The sequence below is a fragment of the Alnus glutinosa genome, chromosome 11 (assembly GCF_958979055.1).
Source record: "Alnus glutinosa chromosome 11, dhAlnGlut1.1, whole genome shotgun sequence".
Classification (NCBI taxonomy): Eukaryota; Viridiplantae; Streptophyta; class Magnoliopsida; order Fagales; family Betulaceae; genus Alnus; species Alnus glutinosa.
In genome coordinates, this window is record NC_084896.1 from 3850500 (window position 1) to 3862381 (window position 11882).

At 33.8% G+C, this 11882-nt stretch overlaps 2 protein-coding genes across 2 annotated transcripts; one reads left to right on the forward strand and one right to left on the reverse strand.

The window, feature by feature from the left end:
- Window positions 1-1620: 1620 nt before the first annotated feature.
- LOC133882396 (uncharacterized) lies at window positions 1621-2973 on the forward strand. Its single transcript, XM_062321551.1, has one exon. The coding sequence runs from the start codon at window positions 1808-1810 to the stop codon at window positions 2762-2764; it is 957 nt and encodes a 318-aa protein (XP_062177535.1). The 5' UTR covers window positions 1621-1807; the 3' UTR covers window positions 2765-2973.
- A 1399-nt stretch (window positions 2974-4372) lies between these two features.
- On the reverse strand, window positions 4373-9008 carry LOC133882493 (uncharacterized). The gene is made up of 8 exons (XM_062321682.1): window positions 8670-9008; window positions 7748-7953; window positions 7187-7643; window positions 6893-7100; window positions 6052-6159; window positions 5811-5960; window positions 5654-5723; window positions 4373-4649 (listed from the first exon to the last, which is right to left on the reverse strand). Exons 1-8 carry the CDS (start codon window positions 8897-8899, stop codon window positions 4588-4590), a joined length of 1491 nt encoding a protein of 496 aa, XP_062177666.1. The 5' UTR covers window positions 8900-9008; the 3' UTR covers window positions 4373-4587.
- Window positions 9009-11882: the final 2874 nt, after the last annotated feature.

The window sequence follows — 11882 nt, forward strand, 5'->3', positions numbered from 1 at the left end:
GATCGAGGAAATATCCGTCAATAAGTGGCATGATTAATAAAATCTTTTATTATGAGGTGGTTGAACGTTGAACCCCACCTAATACCTATGGCTACGACCCTATGCTTGGATTTATTGGCCTCTAAACAAATACAATCTGCTTCCTATGCTCATGTGGTGGCCGTCTGGCCGAGGCTTATCAGTATTGAGGGCCACAGGGGCCCAAATACCTAATTTAACCTACTTACTTTACCACGTCTTTTGTTTTTAAGATATTAATTAAATAATATTTGTTTTAATATTAATATAATATTTTTATTTAAAAATTATTTTTCTCCTTTTTTTATGCAAAAATACTTATTAAGTTTTTATATTCAAGTTTTTATAACATTTTATTTTCAATTGATAATAAATTAATTCATTTAATCTTTCTTGAGACATTGTTAATCTTAAGTAGGATTTTATCAACAAAATAAATTTAAAAAATAGAACAATAAAACTTGATTTGTCAAACGAATTATTTCGAATTCACTTTAATATTTATGATAGGATTATCTTACACTCTCAACCTACACGAGAGGAAAGATAAATTAGTTCTTCTTAATAGTAAATTTTTTTTCCTGAAATCAAATAAAAAAATTAATGTAAGTGATTGATTGAATTTTTGATCAGCTATGAATGATTTTAATGCATTGAATGGTGAGTTGTTGGAAAATAATGAAATTGTAGAAAAAGAGAATAATTCAATTTTGAATAAGACTTGCATAGGTAAATAGAGGAAAAAAAAAAATAAAAAATGAAAACCTATCTTCTTAGGCTTGTCTTGTATAATTTATATCTTTTTAACGTTTAGAATAAATTCAATATTATTAGCATTGAATGTTAAAACAATCCACGTCTATTGCAAATGATCCAATTGGCAGTTGAGATCAAAATTTATTATTTTCCCTTTCAATTTTAATTGGAATTTTGACTACTCAATGCTCATCACAAGGCCCAAAAAATCTCTACTCACAATGTAATTGAATATTATTATTATTTACATCATCTCCATTATTCTCAATAATAGAACGTTTAAAGTTCGAGAATGAGTTTTATTTAAGAATATCTTTAATATTATTTGATTATCTTATTTAATACTATCAATTTTTTAAAACTTATTTGTAGAACGTATGAAATGGTGGAGAATTAAGTTTTTAGGAGAATCAAATAATATTAACGCCTTTTTAATTACTTATGACTATAGTTAGGAGCCTTAATAAAAGAATATTGACTATAATTATGCCTTTACATATTTTTTAGAAAAATAAAAAATAAAAAATAAAAAAAGAAGCCCTTCTTAATATTCATTAATCCACCAAGATAGTTGGAAAGTATGCCCGGTACGTAACAAAAAATTGTTTCCAAATTAGTTAAAACTCGCCATTTATTCCACCATATAGAGTCAGTAACGCTGAAGGAGACAATGCAAATAAATTATTATGGCCCCACAATGGAAACTTCATTCGATGACATGGAACACGTGTAAAAACATTACAGGAGGACCAACCGAAGAGAAATGTCGATCTAATATCCACCAATAATGCCATCAAAAGCCGGCCCAACCAAACCAAAAGACAACGCACGTCTTTGTCAAAAACCAGCAATCTTGAAACAAAAAATTTGATAAAAGGTTGAGTAGAAGAGGAAGTAATCTCGCTCTGTTACAACCGATCGATCAAGTCTAAGTACCACAATAAAATCCCATCTGACGTTACTATGCTTCATATTAAACCCCATAAAAGAAGAGGAAAGAAGAAGAAAAAAGCAGAAGAAGGAGAAGAAGAAGATGGGTTCTCAGGTCTCTAAACAAGTGGAGCGGCGAAAGGCGATCTCAACGGAGAAGAAAACTCTGTGTAGTCTCAAGGAAAGCTGTCGGAATGAGTTTCCGGGCTGTGACTACAAGCCTCCAGATAGGAAGAACTGGATGTCTGGCCTCAACGCTGACAAGCTTCACGTAAATCAGATAGTATGGCCAGGAACGCACGATTCTGCTACCAACAGAATCGGCATCCCCTGCGTTTCTCGCCCATTTGCGCAATGCCAATCCTTGTCTATCTATCGCCAGCTTGTAAGAGGCGCCAGAGTTCTCGATATCCGGGTTCAGGAGAATCGGCGCGTGTGCCACGGAATCCTCGTCACCTACAGTATTGACGTTGTCATCAAGGAGATCAAGCGGTTCTTGTCGGAGACACAGTCGGAGATAATAATCTTGGAGATTCGTACTGAATTTGGTCATCAAGACCCTGCTGACTTTGAAAAGTACCTGGTCGATGAGCTTGGGGAGTTTCTGATTCACCAGGATGACAACGTGTTTGGCAAAACAATTGCAGAGCTTTTGCCCAAGAGAGTTATTTGTGTATGGAAGCCAAGGAAGTCGCCTCAGCCCAAGGCCGGGAGTCCCTTTTGGAGTGCTGGGTTTTTGAAGGATAATTGGGTTGACACAGATTTGCCATCCACAAAGTTCGAGAGCAATCTTAAGCATCTGATCGAGCAGCCGCCGGTTTCGTCGAGGAAATTCTTTTATAGGGTGGAGAATACAGTCACGCCGCAGCCTGATAACCCGGTTTTGTGTGTTAAGCCCGTGACAAGACGGATTCACAAATTTTCGAGGTTGTTTATTGCTGAGTGCTTCTCCAGGGGCTGCGCCGATCGGATGCAGATCTTCTCCACAGATTTCATAGATGAAGATTTTGTAGATGCATGTGTTGGGTTTACACACGCAAGGATTGAAGGGAAAGTCTAAAACTCCTGTCTTTCGATCTGTTGTTCTTTTTCCTCTTCTTGTTTGATGGCCATGGGGATATCATAATCGCCTTGCCTATAACTATTTTCTTTCTTTATCCATGAAATTTGCTGTTAATTTGTTTCTTTGTAATGTAATATATATGTGTGATGTATGGCTGGGGAAATATTAATCATATATTGGGGGAGAGTTGTTCTGGTTTGATTAAATCTTCAGGATTAGCAAGAAATTTCTCCTTCTGGTTTTGGTTTTCCCTACAATGGTTTGTGTTCGTGCTTTCACAGATTTTTCCTTCCCATTAAGCTGCATGGACAAGCATGAATTTTTGAACTCATGCTGGAATATAAGGGCATTTGTGAGTATCGGGTGTGTTTTGGTAAAGATTGTTGAGTTGATTATTTTTTATTTTTTATTTTTAATAAAAAAGTAAAAAAAAATTGTATTGTAGTGAATTTTTTTTATTTGAATAGTAATAAAGTATTATTGATATGATATAAAAAATTGAAAAAATTAGAATGTTTTGAAGTTGATTGTTTTTAAAAAAAAGTGAAAATAAAAGAGAGGAATGCCGTTTACTTCTACGACCAGGAGATGCCACTACAACAATTATTTATTGAGAAAGAGTATAGCTAGAAACTATACTTTTATCACACTGCACTAACATGATACTGTCAATTCACATTTGAATAAGCAAATCAATAGCAGATTGACAATGCCACATCAACATAGAAAGATATTGGTAAGATAAAAGTGTACTTTAACAAAGGCTGATCCAAGAGTGAATTGATAGTGCCACGTCAGTATAGTAAGATAATATATAATGGGATGAAAGTGTGGTATAGACACTGCCACGTCAATCCATGCATGAAGGTATGTTAAATAGCACCTCTTATTTATTTATTTGAGTGCTGCTAAGGAGTACTATACCTTTTATAAGTTCAATCCTTACAAACTAACATAATAGTCCATGTGATACTTATCACACCAACCACTAAAATGTGAACTGCCACGTTACAGGCCACATGACACTTCACCACATTTACAAACTGACGTGACAATCCACATGACATTTATCACGTCAACTACTAAAATATGTAACGTGACGATTCACATGATACTCATTTTTTTATAAAAATATAGATTGCCATATAAGTTTATAAAGAGTGTAGTAAAAACTGCAATAATAACCCAAGCATTTTTCCTATTTATATATGTTCTCAAAAGAGACTTCTTCTGTGATTGGACCTGCAAACAAGTCCTTAGCTTAGGTTGTGAATTGGAATGTTTTTGGGGAAAGGGCGACAGCCTTCAGGCCCTTGCAATATTCACACAACAGAGAAAAGTGTCTACTTTTATTTGCCCAAATGAAATATTGAGGACAAACTACCCCACATATAGGCTACATTTTGAATATTTCTATTCAATTACCAGTACGTGTTGTTATTACCATCAACCTCGAAGGTTCGTTGCATTAGAACTTGTCGGCACAATCCATCAAAAAGAGACTTTTGGTGGTATTGACAGATCCATTTGAGAGTCCTGTTCTGGAAAATGATAAACAATCGCATCCCAGAGCATACAATAATGTTGGCCATGATAGCGTAAATATGTGCATAAAAAACAAATAGGTACATAATTAAAGATGTAGCTCCAAATACAGTGATGGCAAAGAAGACAAACAAGGAAAATGAAAGAATGTACAACAAAGAACTGTTACTGATCAACACCCTTTTGCTTGAGATCTAAAAATTATATGGCAGTAGCCTGTTCAGACCAACCTACCCAAAAAACCTGCTCAGACTGGAAAACTCTATGGTGGCCTTTTATCTACAGAATTTGTGTCTTAAAACTTCCTCTAATCTTTGAAATATCAATGAGAATGCTCCTGCAAAGAACACAGCCCACAACTTAGTAAAATTGTTCCACAAGATAGCTTGGACAGGCACATCAAGTCAATGATGTGAGCTATGCAGATCAATGCTCAACATTGGATAACAATAGATAGCACCTCGTGTTATACATGATTTTGATGAGTCTATTAAGCCAGCTTTTTTTGTAAGTCACCCCAGACTTCAATTAATAAAAATTTCCTTCCGCGTGCAAGATGTGATCAACAAGATCAAAAGTAAGAACACGTTAGGGATGATGAAATAAAAGAGTAATTGCTAGATCATAACTAATGAAGGATAATCTAGTTAGCACAAGAAAGAGATATCGCAAATTATGGACTGAAGTAGAATGAAACAACAGTGAAGACTCATGGTCGGGAGACATTAACAAATCAAAAAGAACAGAACAAAAAAAAAAAAAGAATAAATAAAAAGAAGCTATTGGTCTTCCTGCAGATGCGGTACCGTGTTATAAGGTAAAGGGGCTTTTCAAGGTAGGAGACGTCCGAGAAAGATCAATAACTGCCTTTTCTCTTGATAGGTATATACAACTCACTACACATATGGGAATGAAACCATTGCTAAACCCTCCGCTCCCTACTTATGAGAGAAGGAAGTGCCATTTGGTCTAATGGCCTTTGGCAAAAATACCAACAATTACTCATAGAAGTGCTAAGATTCGAGGTTTCACAAGATGAGGGCAAGACAAAAAAGATTAAACGAGTTTAGGCTGTATATATGAGGGAAACAAAAAAAGGCAAAAGAAGATTAACAAAAGAAATGGTTCAAAAAAGAGCAGGATGAACAAAAAAGATTTGCATACATAAAGCCATATTGATAAAACAAGGATTTATTGTGAATAGCTTAGTTGAAAAATGGATTTCTAGAATCTTTTAAAGCATACGAAGACAATGAAAATTATTAAAATGCTACAATAAGAGCTTCTTTTCAAAGAACAAAAATTTGATTTGAGAGATATTAGAGTCGGGGGGTAAAGTACCTGGCACTGGATTATCTCTATGCTGTAACGATCCTTTCACCAGAAGTGTCCCCGGGATTTGCTGAAAAACCTGTTAATACAGAGTAAGTGATACAATTTTGATGAAAATTCCAACAATCGAGCTCATTAATCAAGCTGAACAAGAAGGTAAACATACCGAAATGCGAAAACATAAGTTATTTAAAGGAGGGTGCAAACAACTTGAACTATTAAATGTCTCTTGCACGTGTTGACAACTTCTAGCTTCACCAAGAGGTTGTAACTCATCCTTCAGGATTGCATCACAATGATCATTTGATGCGGTGACCTATTAACATTAGATTGTGCTGTATAAGCACATAGAAATATCGCATACAAATGATTTCAGATGCTATGATAGATCAACCGTTTTAACTTACATCAATGGTAAATGAAGAGGCATTCAATTCACAGGATGCACCACTAGTATGGAAGAAAGACTCAATCGATTGTAATACATGAAAAGCACTGAATTGGCGTTGAAGACCCTAAGAAATTGAAAAGAACAGAACATGAGATGTAATGTTAGCAGGAAGAAAAAGGTAAAACATGAAATGAGAATATCGATAAAAAATAAAGCATTTAAAACCTTATATCCCGATGTAAACATGTATGCACATGTAGTAGAAATAATCCAAGTCTGCAATGCATATTTTTGCTTAAAACGTTTTTGTATGTAGATATGGTAAAGGCATCTTCCTCTTAAATTTACCTATGAAGTGACTAGATTATCTCTGTTTTTATGCTAATTGAGGAAAGGATAACTTGTTCTTCATGTAGGAGTCAAAATAAAAATACAGAAAACCTCAGATTGGACAACATTCTTAGGCATAAACACAGAGAAAGAATGTCAGGATCTTTCTCATTTTCGGGAACAGGAGCCAAAGCTGAGAAAAATTATATGGGGCTCAGTGAAACTCTTAAGGGTCTTCCTCAAGGTTTAATCAATGATTTTGTAGGAGTTTCTTCTCCCAGATTAGGTCTTAGTCCTCTTTTAACTTTCTAATTCTTTTCACCCGGAAAGGGTGGGGGGGTTCTGATTTAAGAGGCCAGATCATCAAATGTAGCAAAACCAAGGAATTTCACCCACATAAATATCAAATTGCCCATGTAATCCATGATTCACTCCCGCAGCAATCTCACTAAATCCAGCTCGATAAATTTCATAAAATTGGAAAAATTTGGACATTGTCTTGACAAATTGAAAATAGATATCACGACCTCAAGCATGAAAGACATGATATTCTTCTCAGCCACGTGAGGTGATACTATCTTCCTCGCTGGAGGGACAAAAGACCAAGCTAGCCCCCATCGACATGTTTGCCCTTGGACAAATTCAGTAGTCTTTACTATGGTGACTCCAACCTCTCGCAGCTTTGATATCAGGAATTTGAGGTTCGATTTTCTCCCAACCATTGAAGTGTACCACCTATAAAGAAATCTGAATTTTCTAAGAGAGTATACGTTGACACATGGCTGATTAATAGTAACAGTTTAAGTAGACAAGGATAATACCGAAAAGAATGCTTCAAAACAGCACTATCTTCAATAATACGAGTTATAAAAGCCTTTTCTCCACCAGGACAAATCATCTCCTCTGGAGTCCCACCACAAGAAGTTTTTGGATTCAATCCTGCTTCCTCCATGGATTCAAAAAATGGAGGATTACACATGCAGAAATCAAACTTCTCACTGTCCCTGACCACACCAAGAAGTACAGGTGGCCCATTATACCTCTTGTTCGCATCTGCATGTGGATCGAATGAAGTGGAGGGCAAAGGATCCACCTCCTTCCTAATCGTACTCCCACTCAACTCTGTTTTGCTCTCACAAAAGACCAACTCGTCATTGTGCAACTCTTCCATAGGACTCTCTTCATGAATTTCAACCTTTCTAATTTCAATAAGTTGTGAAATATGGGGATTATTCTTAACATTTTTCCCAGCCCACTCTAAGGCAACGTCAGTGACATCTGCAACCAAGATCAGCAAAATTAAACTATTAGATTCTGAGTTTGACATAAACAAATTTCACTTCAACATTTGATAAGCACCACCTACAAAACTGAAAAGCTACCTGACCCAACAAAACTCCACCCAAGAAGAGATGCACCAAGAAGTGGATAAATGCAGTTGGCTCCAGTTCCTATATCAAAACCCTTCACATTATCTCCACTGATGTTAGTCTTTGCAATAATGTCAGATGCAAGAAGATCTTCAATCCAATGGATATAATTGGATCTGTTGGGCACTGTAGGGCAGAGCTGCCCATCAGGAATCCACCTAGCAAATTGAATTCCCATAAAAGTTAATCACATGTCAAAAACTACCCAACAATAAAATCATATAACCAAAGGGCTCGCTCACTACCACACCAAAAAGAGGAGGCTAAGAAAAAAAAAAAGAAAAGAAAAAGGCCACTGCACAAGACAATTTCATCACCTATGAATCTGCATATCCAAGAAAATAAACTGCTTACTTCGAAACTAAATTTAGAATCTCTGGGACAAAACTACTAGGTTAAAATGAGTCGTTTTATTTTTCTTGTCACCAACATAACATATTATATCAAAGACGAAAACTTCATCTTTTGGTCACTGACAACATGGTCCTTACTATTTTCAGTAACCACACACGTAACACGTTGTGCATTCGATTACTTCAAGTAAACCTCTTAAGCTCCACCGCATCATATGTAGCAATTGAAGAGGGAAAAAAAGCATAATTAGTGCATTGTTTAAGGTTTATGGAATTCAAGTTTCGAATTTCACAATTACCAGTCTTTCAAAGCCAAGAAAAAACAGTAACAAATAAGAATAAGCGAAATGCACAAACTGGGTAACCCCTCAAAAGATTAAAAAAAACACGAATTTCCCTATTTTTACAGACAAACACGACCAAAGCGAAGACACCCTCAAACACAAACCCAGTTTTCTCAAAGAAAAAACAGAACTTTCCAAGAAACTACATGTAAAACTTGAGGCACCCAAGAACAATACCAGTGGAGGCCATGGTCGTGGAGGAGGAGGACCCCGGTCAACTCTCGAGTGGCGTTGAAGTCGGTCCAGTCGATTCTGGGGCGACCGTCGCGGCCGTAGAAGACAAAGGGCTGGAACGAGGGGTACAGAGAGGCCAGGAGCGCGAAGTCGGGTGGGTTCTCGGAGTACTTGTTTCTGGGATGGATTGTGGGTCGCTCCGAATCCCTCCTCCTCTTCTTCTTGCTCGGCATTTTTACAAAGTTTCGGTGTATCGGATTCGAACCCTCGTGTGGGTTTGAAATTGAGAGGTTTTTTTGTGGGTTTTCACTTTTAACGTCGGAATCAGAAAACGTTTTTTAAAGTTTTGATACGGTAAGCTCAGTAGACTTTTGTAGTCTGTAGATGTCTCATGTCGTTAACAAAGGCTTTATTGAGGTATTATTTGTCGTTGTAAAATCTAATTTTGTTGCCTTAATAAGTCTTAGTATAATTTTAGAGTCTCCAAACTTTCTGTCTGATTTTGATTTGAGGGAAAAGTACACATAACCCCCTCAAACTACCACTCAATTGTCAATGTACCCCATAAACTACCAATTGTGTCAATCTCCCCCCCTAAACTACCAGAAAATGTCAATGTCCCCCCTAAGACCAACAAAAAGACAAAAATGACCCTAATTTTTTTTTAGTAAGACAAAAATGTCCTCATAATTCAAAAAAGTTAAAACTAAAACTAAAAAAACTTAAGAATAATAATAATAAAAAATTTTAAAAAATTAAATAAAAAACGAAAAAAAAATATTTAAAAAAAAAAGAACAAATTTTTTAATTTTTTTTTTAAAAGTAAATAAAAAATAACTGATTTTTTTTAAAAAAAAAAACAAATGAAAAAAATAATAAAAAAAAAAACCAGTTTTTATTAAATTATAAAACGAAAAATAACAAATTTTTTTAAAGAAAAAAAACAAAAAATAACTGAAATTTATTTATTTTTTAAAAAAATAAAACAAATGAAAAGAAAAAAACAGTTTTTATTAAATTAAAAAACGAAAAAGAACATTTTTTTTAAAAAAAAAAACGAAAAAACAAAAAATAACTGAAATTTATTTATTTATTTTTTAAAAAATAAAACAAATGAAAAAAAAACCAGTTTTTATTAAATTAAAAAAACGAAAAAGAACAATTTTTTAAAAAAAAAAATGGAAAAAAAACTGAAAATTATTATTTAAAAAAAAAAATAAAAAACAGTTTTAATTTTTAATTTTTTTTTGGAATAATTTTTTGTTATTTTATATTTTTTTTAATAATTTTTTTTAGTTTTTATTTTATTTTAATAATTTTATGAAGGGCATTTTTGTCATTAGGGGGACATTGACATTTTTTGGTAGTTTAAGGAGGGAGATTGACACAATTGGTAGTTTGGGGAGTACATTGACAATGATGTGGTAGTTTGAGGGGGTTATGTGTACTTTTCTCTTGATTTAATGTAGTTTTTTGAGATTTATAAAGGGAAAAATATTCCTAAGAGAGTAAGAGGAAAATTGGCATGTTGGTGGAGAGTTTTTTGAATTGATTTTTTTTTTTTTTTTAAAACGAAAGATTTAAGGATTTTATTAATAAAAAATTACGAGTATAAAGCTTTTACATCACAAAGTATAAAGTTCTGCAAAATCATAATCACATGCTATGAGATTACAAAGTCATAAGTACAAACAAAATCTTACAATAAAATGTTATTTATGACTTTCATTTTCCGCTAACCCATATACAAACATAGTTAAAAAGTTGAATAAAAAAAAAATAGTTAAAAAGCATATCTGTTCCGAGCAGACTAAATCTAAGACAAAGGTAGCCAAATATCTTAAAAAAAATTATTTAAACCAGCCGTGAGAGATAACCCCTCACACCAAAAAACTCAGATCGTGAGAAATAATCTCTCACACTTAATTAACCTCAATCTCATAGATCGCTCATGAGGGTAGATCTAAAGAGAAAGAAAAACTCTCATTCAAAGCAAAAATATAACCAACAAACAGTATCAGTGGCCAGAGAGGAGATGAACAACACAACACAGAGGTAGATAAACAGATGCATTGCGGAGAGGCCAAAATTGTCAATCTCATTGAAAAACACTTACAAACAAAAGAAAAAACTAGAATAGGAGGGGGAGGGTAAGAGCGGGGGAGTAGACGTGGTATGTTTTAAGTAATTTTTTTTTTAAAAAAAAACCACTTAAAACACGTTATATCAACAAATATAAAACGAGTGTGAAGAGTGGCATCAATATAATTTTTCCACTCATGCAAAAATCCTTGGTTCTGTTTGTTAAAACTTTTGTTTTCTCCTCTATGAAAAAAAACAACTCAAACACAAAATACTCATTATGTTTTAACATCAATTTTCACATTTATGTTATATCAAAACATTTTTTCAAACCAAAAATAAAAATACACCATTCAAAACACATTTACAAACACAATTATGTTTCACCATTTTATTTGTTCTTGCACATACAAAATCTTCTTCACCATTGAGCTACATGGATAAGTATATGTGCATTTGGAATGGCCCTCTCGAGCATTTTATAAGAGGATGAATTCCACTTTTACAAGCCGAAGAATCGAATATTGCTCTCTAATCCTATTAATACAATATGACTACGTTGTTTTTACTTTGATGGATTTAAGACCAAAACATTTGTTAAGGCCTCGTTTGGTTTGTGGAATGTCTATTCCATTAGGAAAAGGAATAACTATTCCTGGGAATAGATGAAGGTGGAATGGAATAACTATTCCTATTCTTTTGTTTGGTTGTAACGGTGGAATAGAACATTGCATATGTATTCTTTTGTTTGGTATAGTGCAATACATTGGTGAATGGAATTATATTATAATCAAATTTCCTAAAACACCCTTATAATAAAAATAGAATTTATATTCTTAAGGACATTTTTTTTCTTTATTTTAGAAACATAAACAATCATACTATGACATTTTTTTTTTGTTTTTTTTGTTTTTTTTTTAATTTCATAGAGTTCATGGCTTTTTTTTTTTTTTTCATATACAATTATGCTACAAAATGATTTGTAAGGAAAAAAAAAAACACACACACACACACACATATAATCATCATATCACCATTATAAAAAAATAAAAAGAAAAAAAATAGATCATCTGCAAAGCCCTTTTTATTTTATTCTTTTTTATTTGTTTTCCAGCAACAAACATTCATTCTTTG

What these genes read in the sequence shown, in the direction of transcription:
- LOC133882396 (XM_062321551.1), top strand. Translation starts at nt 1,808, where the DNA reads ATGGGTTCTCAGGTCTCTAAACAAGTGGAGCGGCGAAAGGCGATCTCA.
- LOC133882493 (XM_062321682.1), bottom strand. Translation starts at nt 8,899, where the DNA reads ATGCCGAGCAAGAAGAAGAGGAGGAGGGATTCGGAGCGACCCACAATC. An exon ending in TCATGTCTTTCATGCTTGAG is followed by an intron (nt 6,160 to 6,892) that starts GTCGTGATATCT and finishes TCAATTTCTTAG; the next exon opens with GGTCTTCAACGCCAATTCAG. An exon ending in ACTTATGTTTTCGCATTTCG is followed by an intron (nt 5,724 to 5,810) that starts GTATGTTTACCT and finishes CTGTATTAACAG; the next exon opens with GTTTTTCAGCAAATCCCGGG.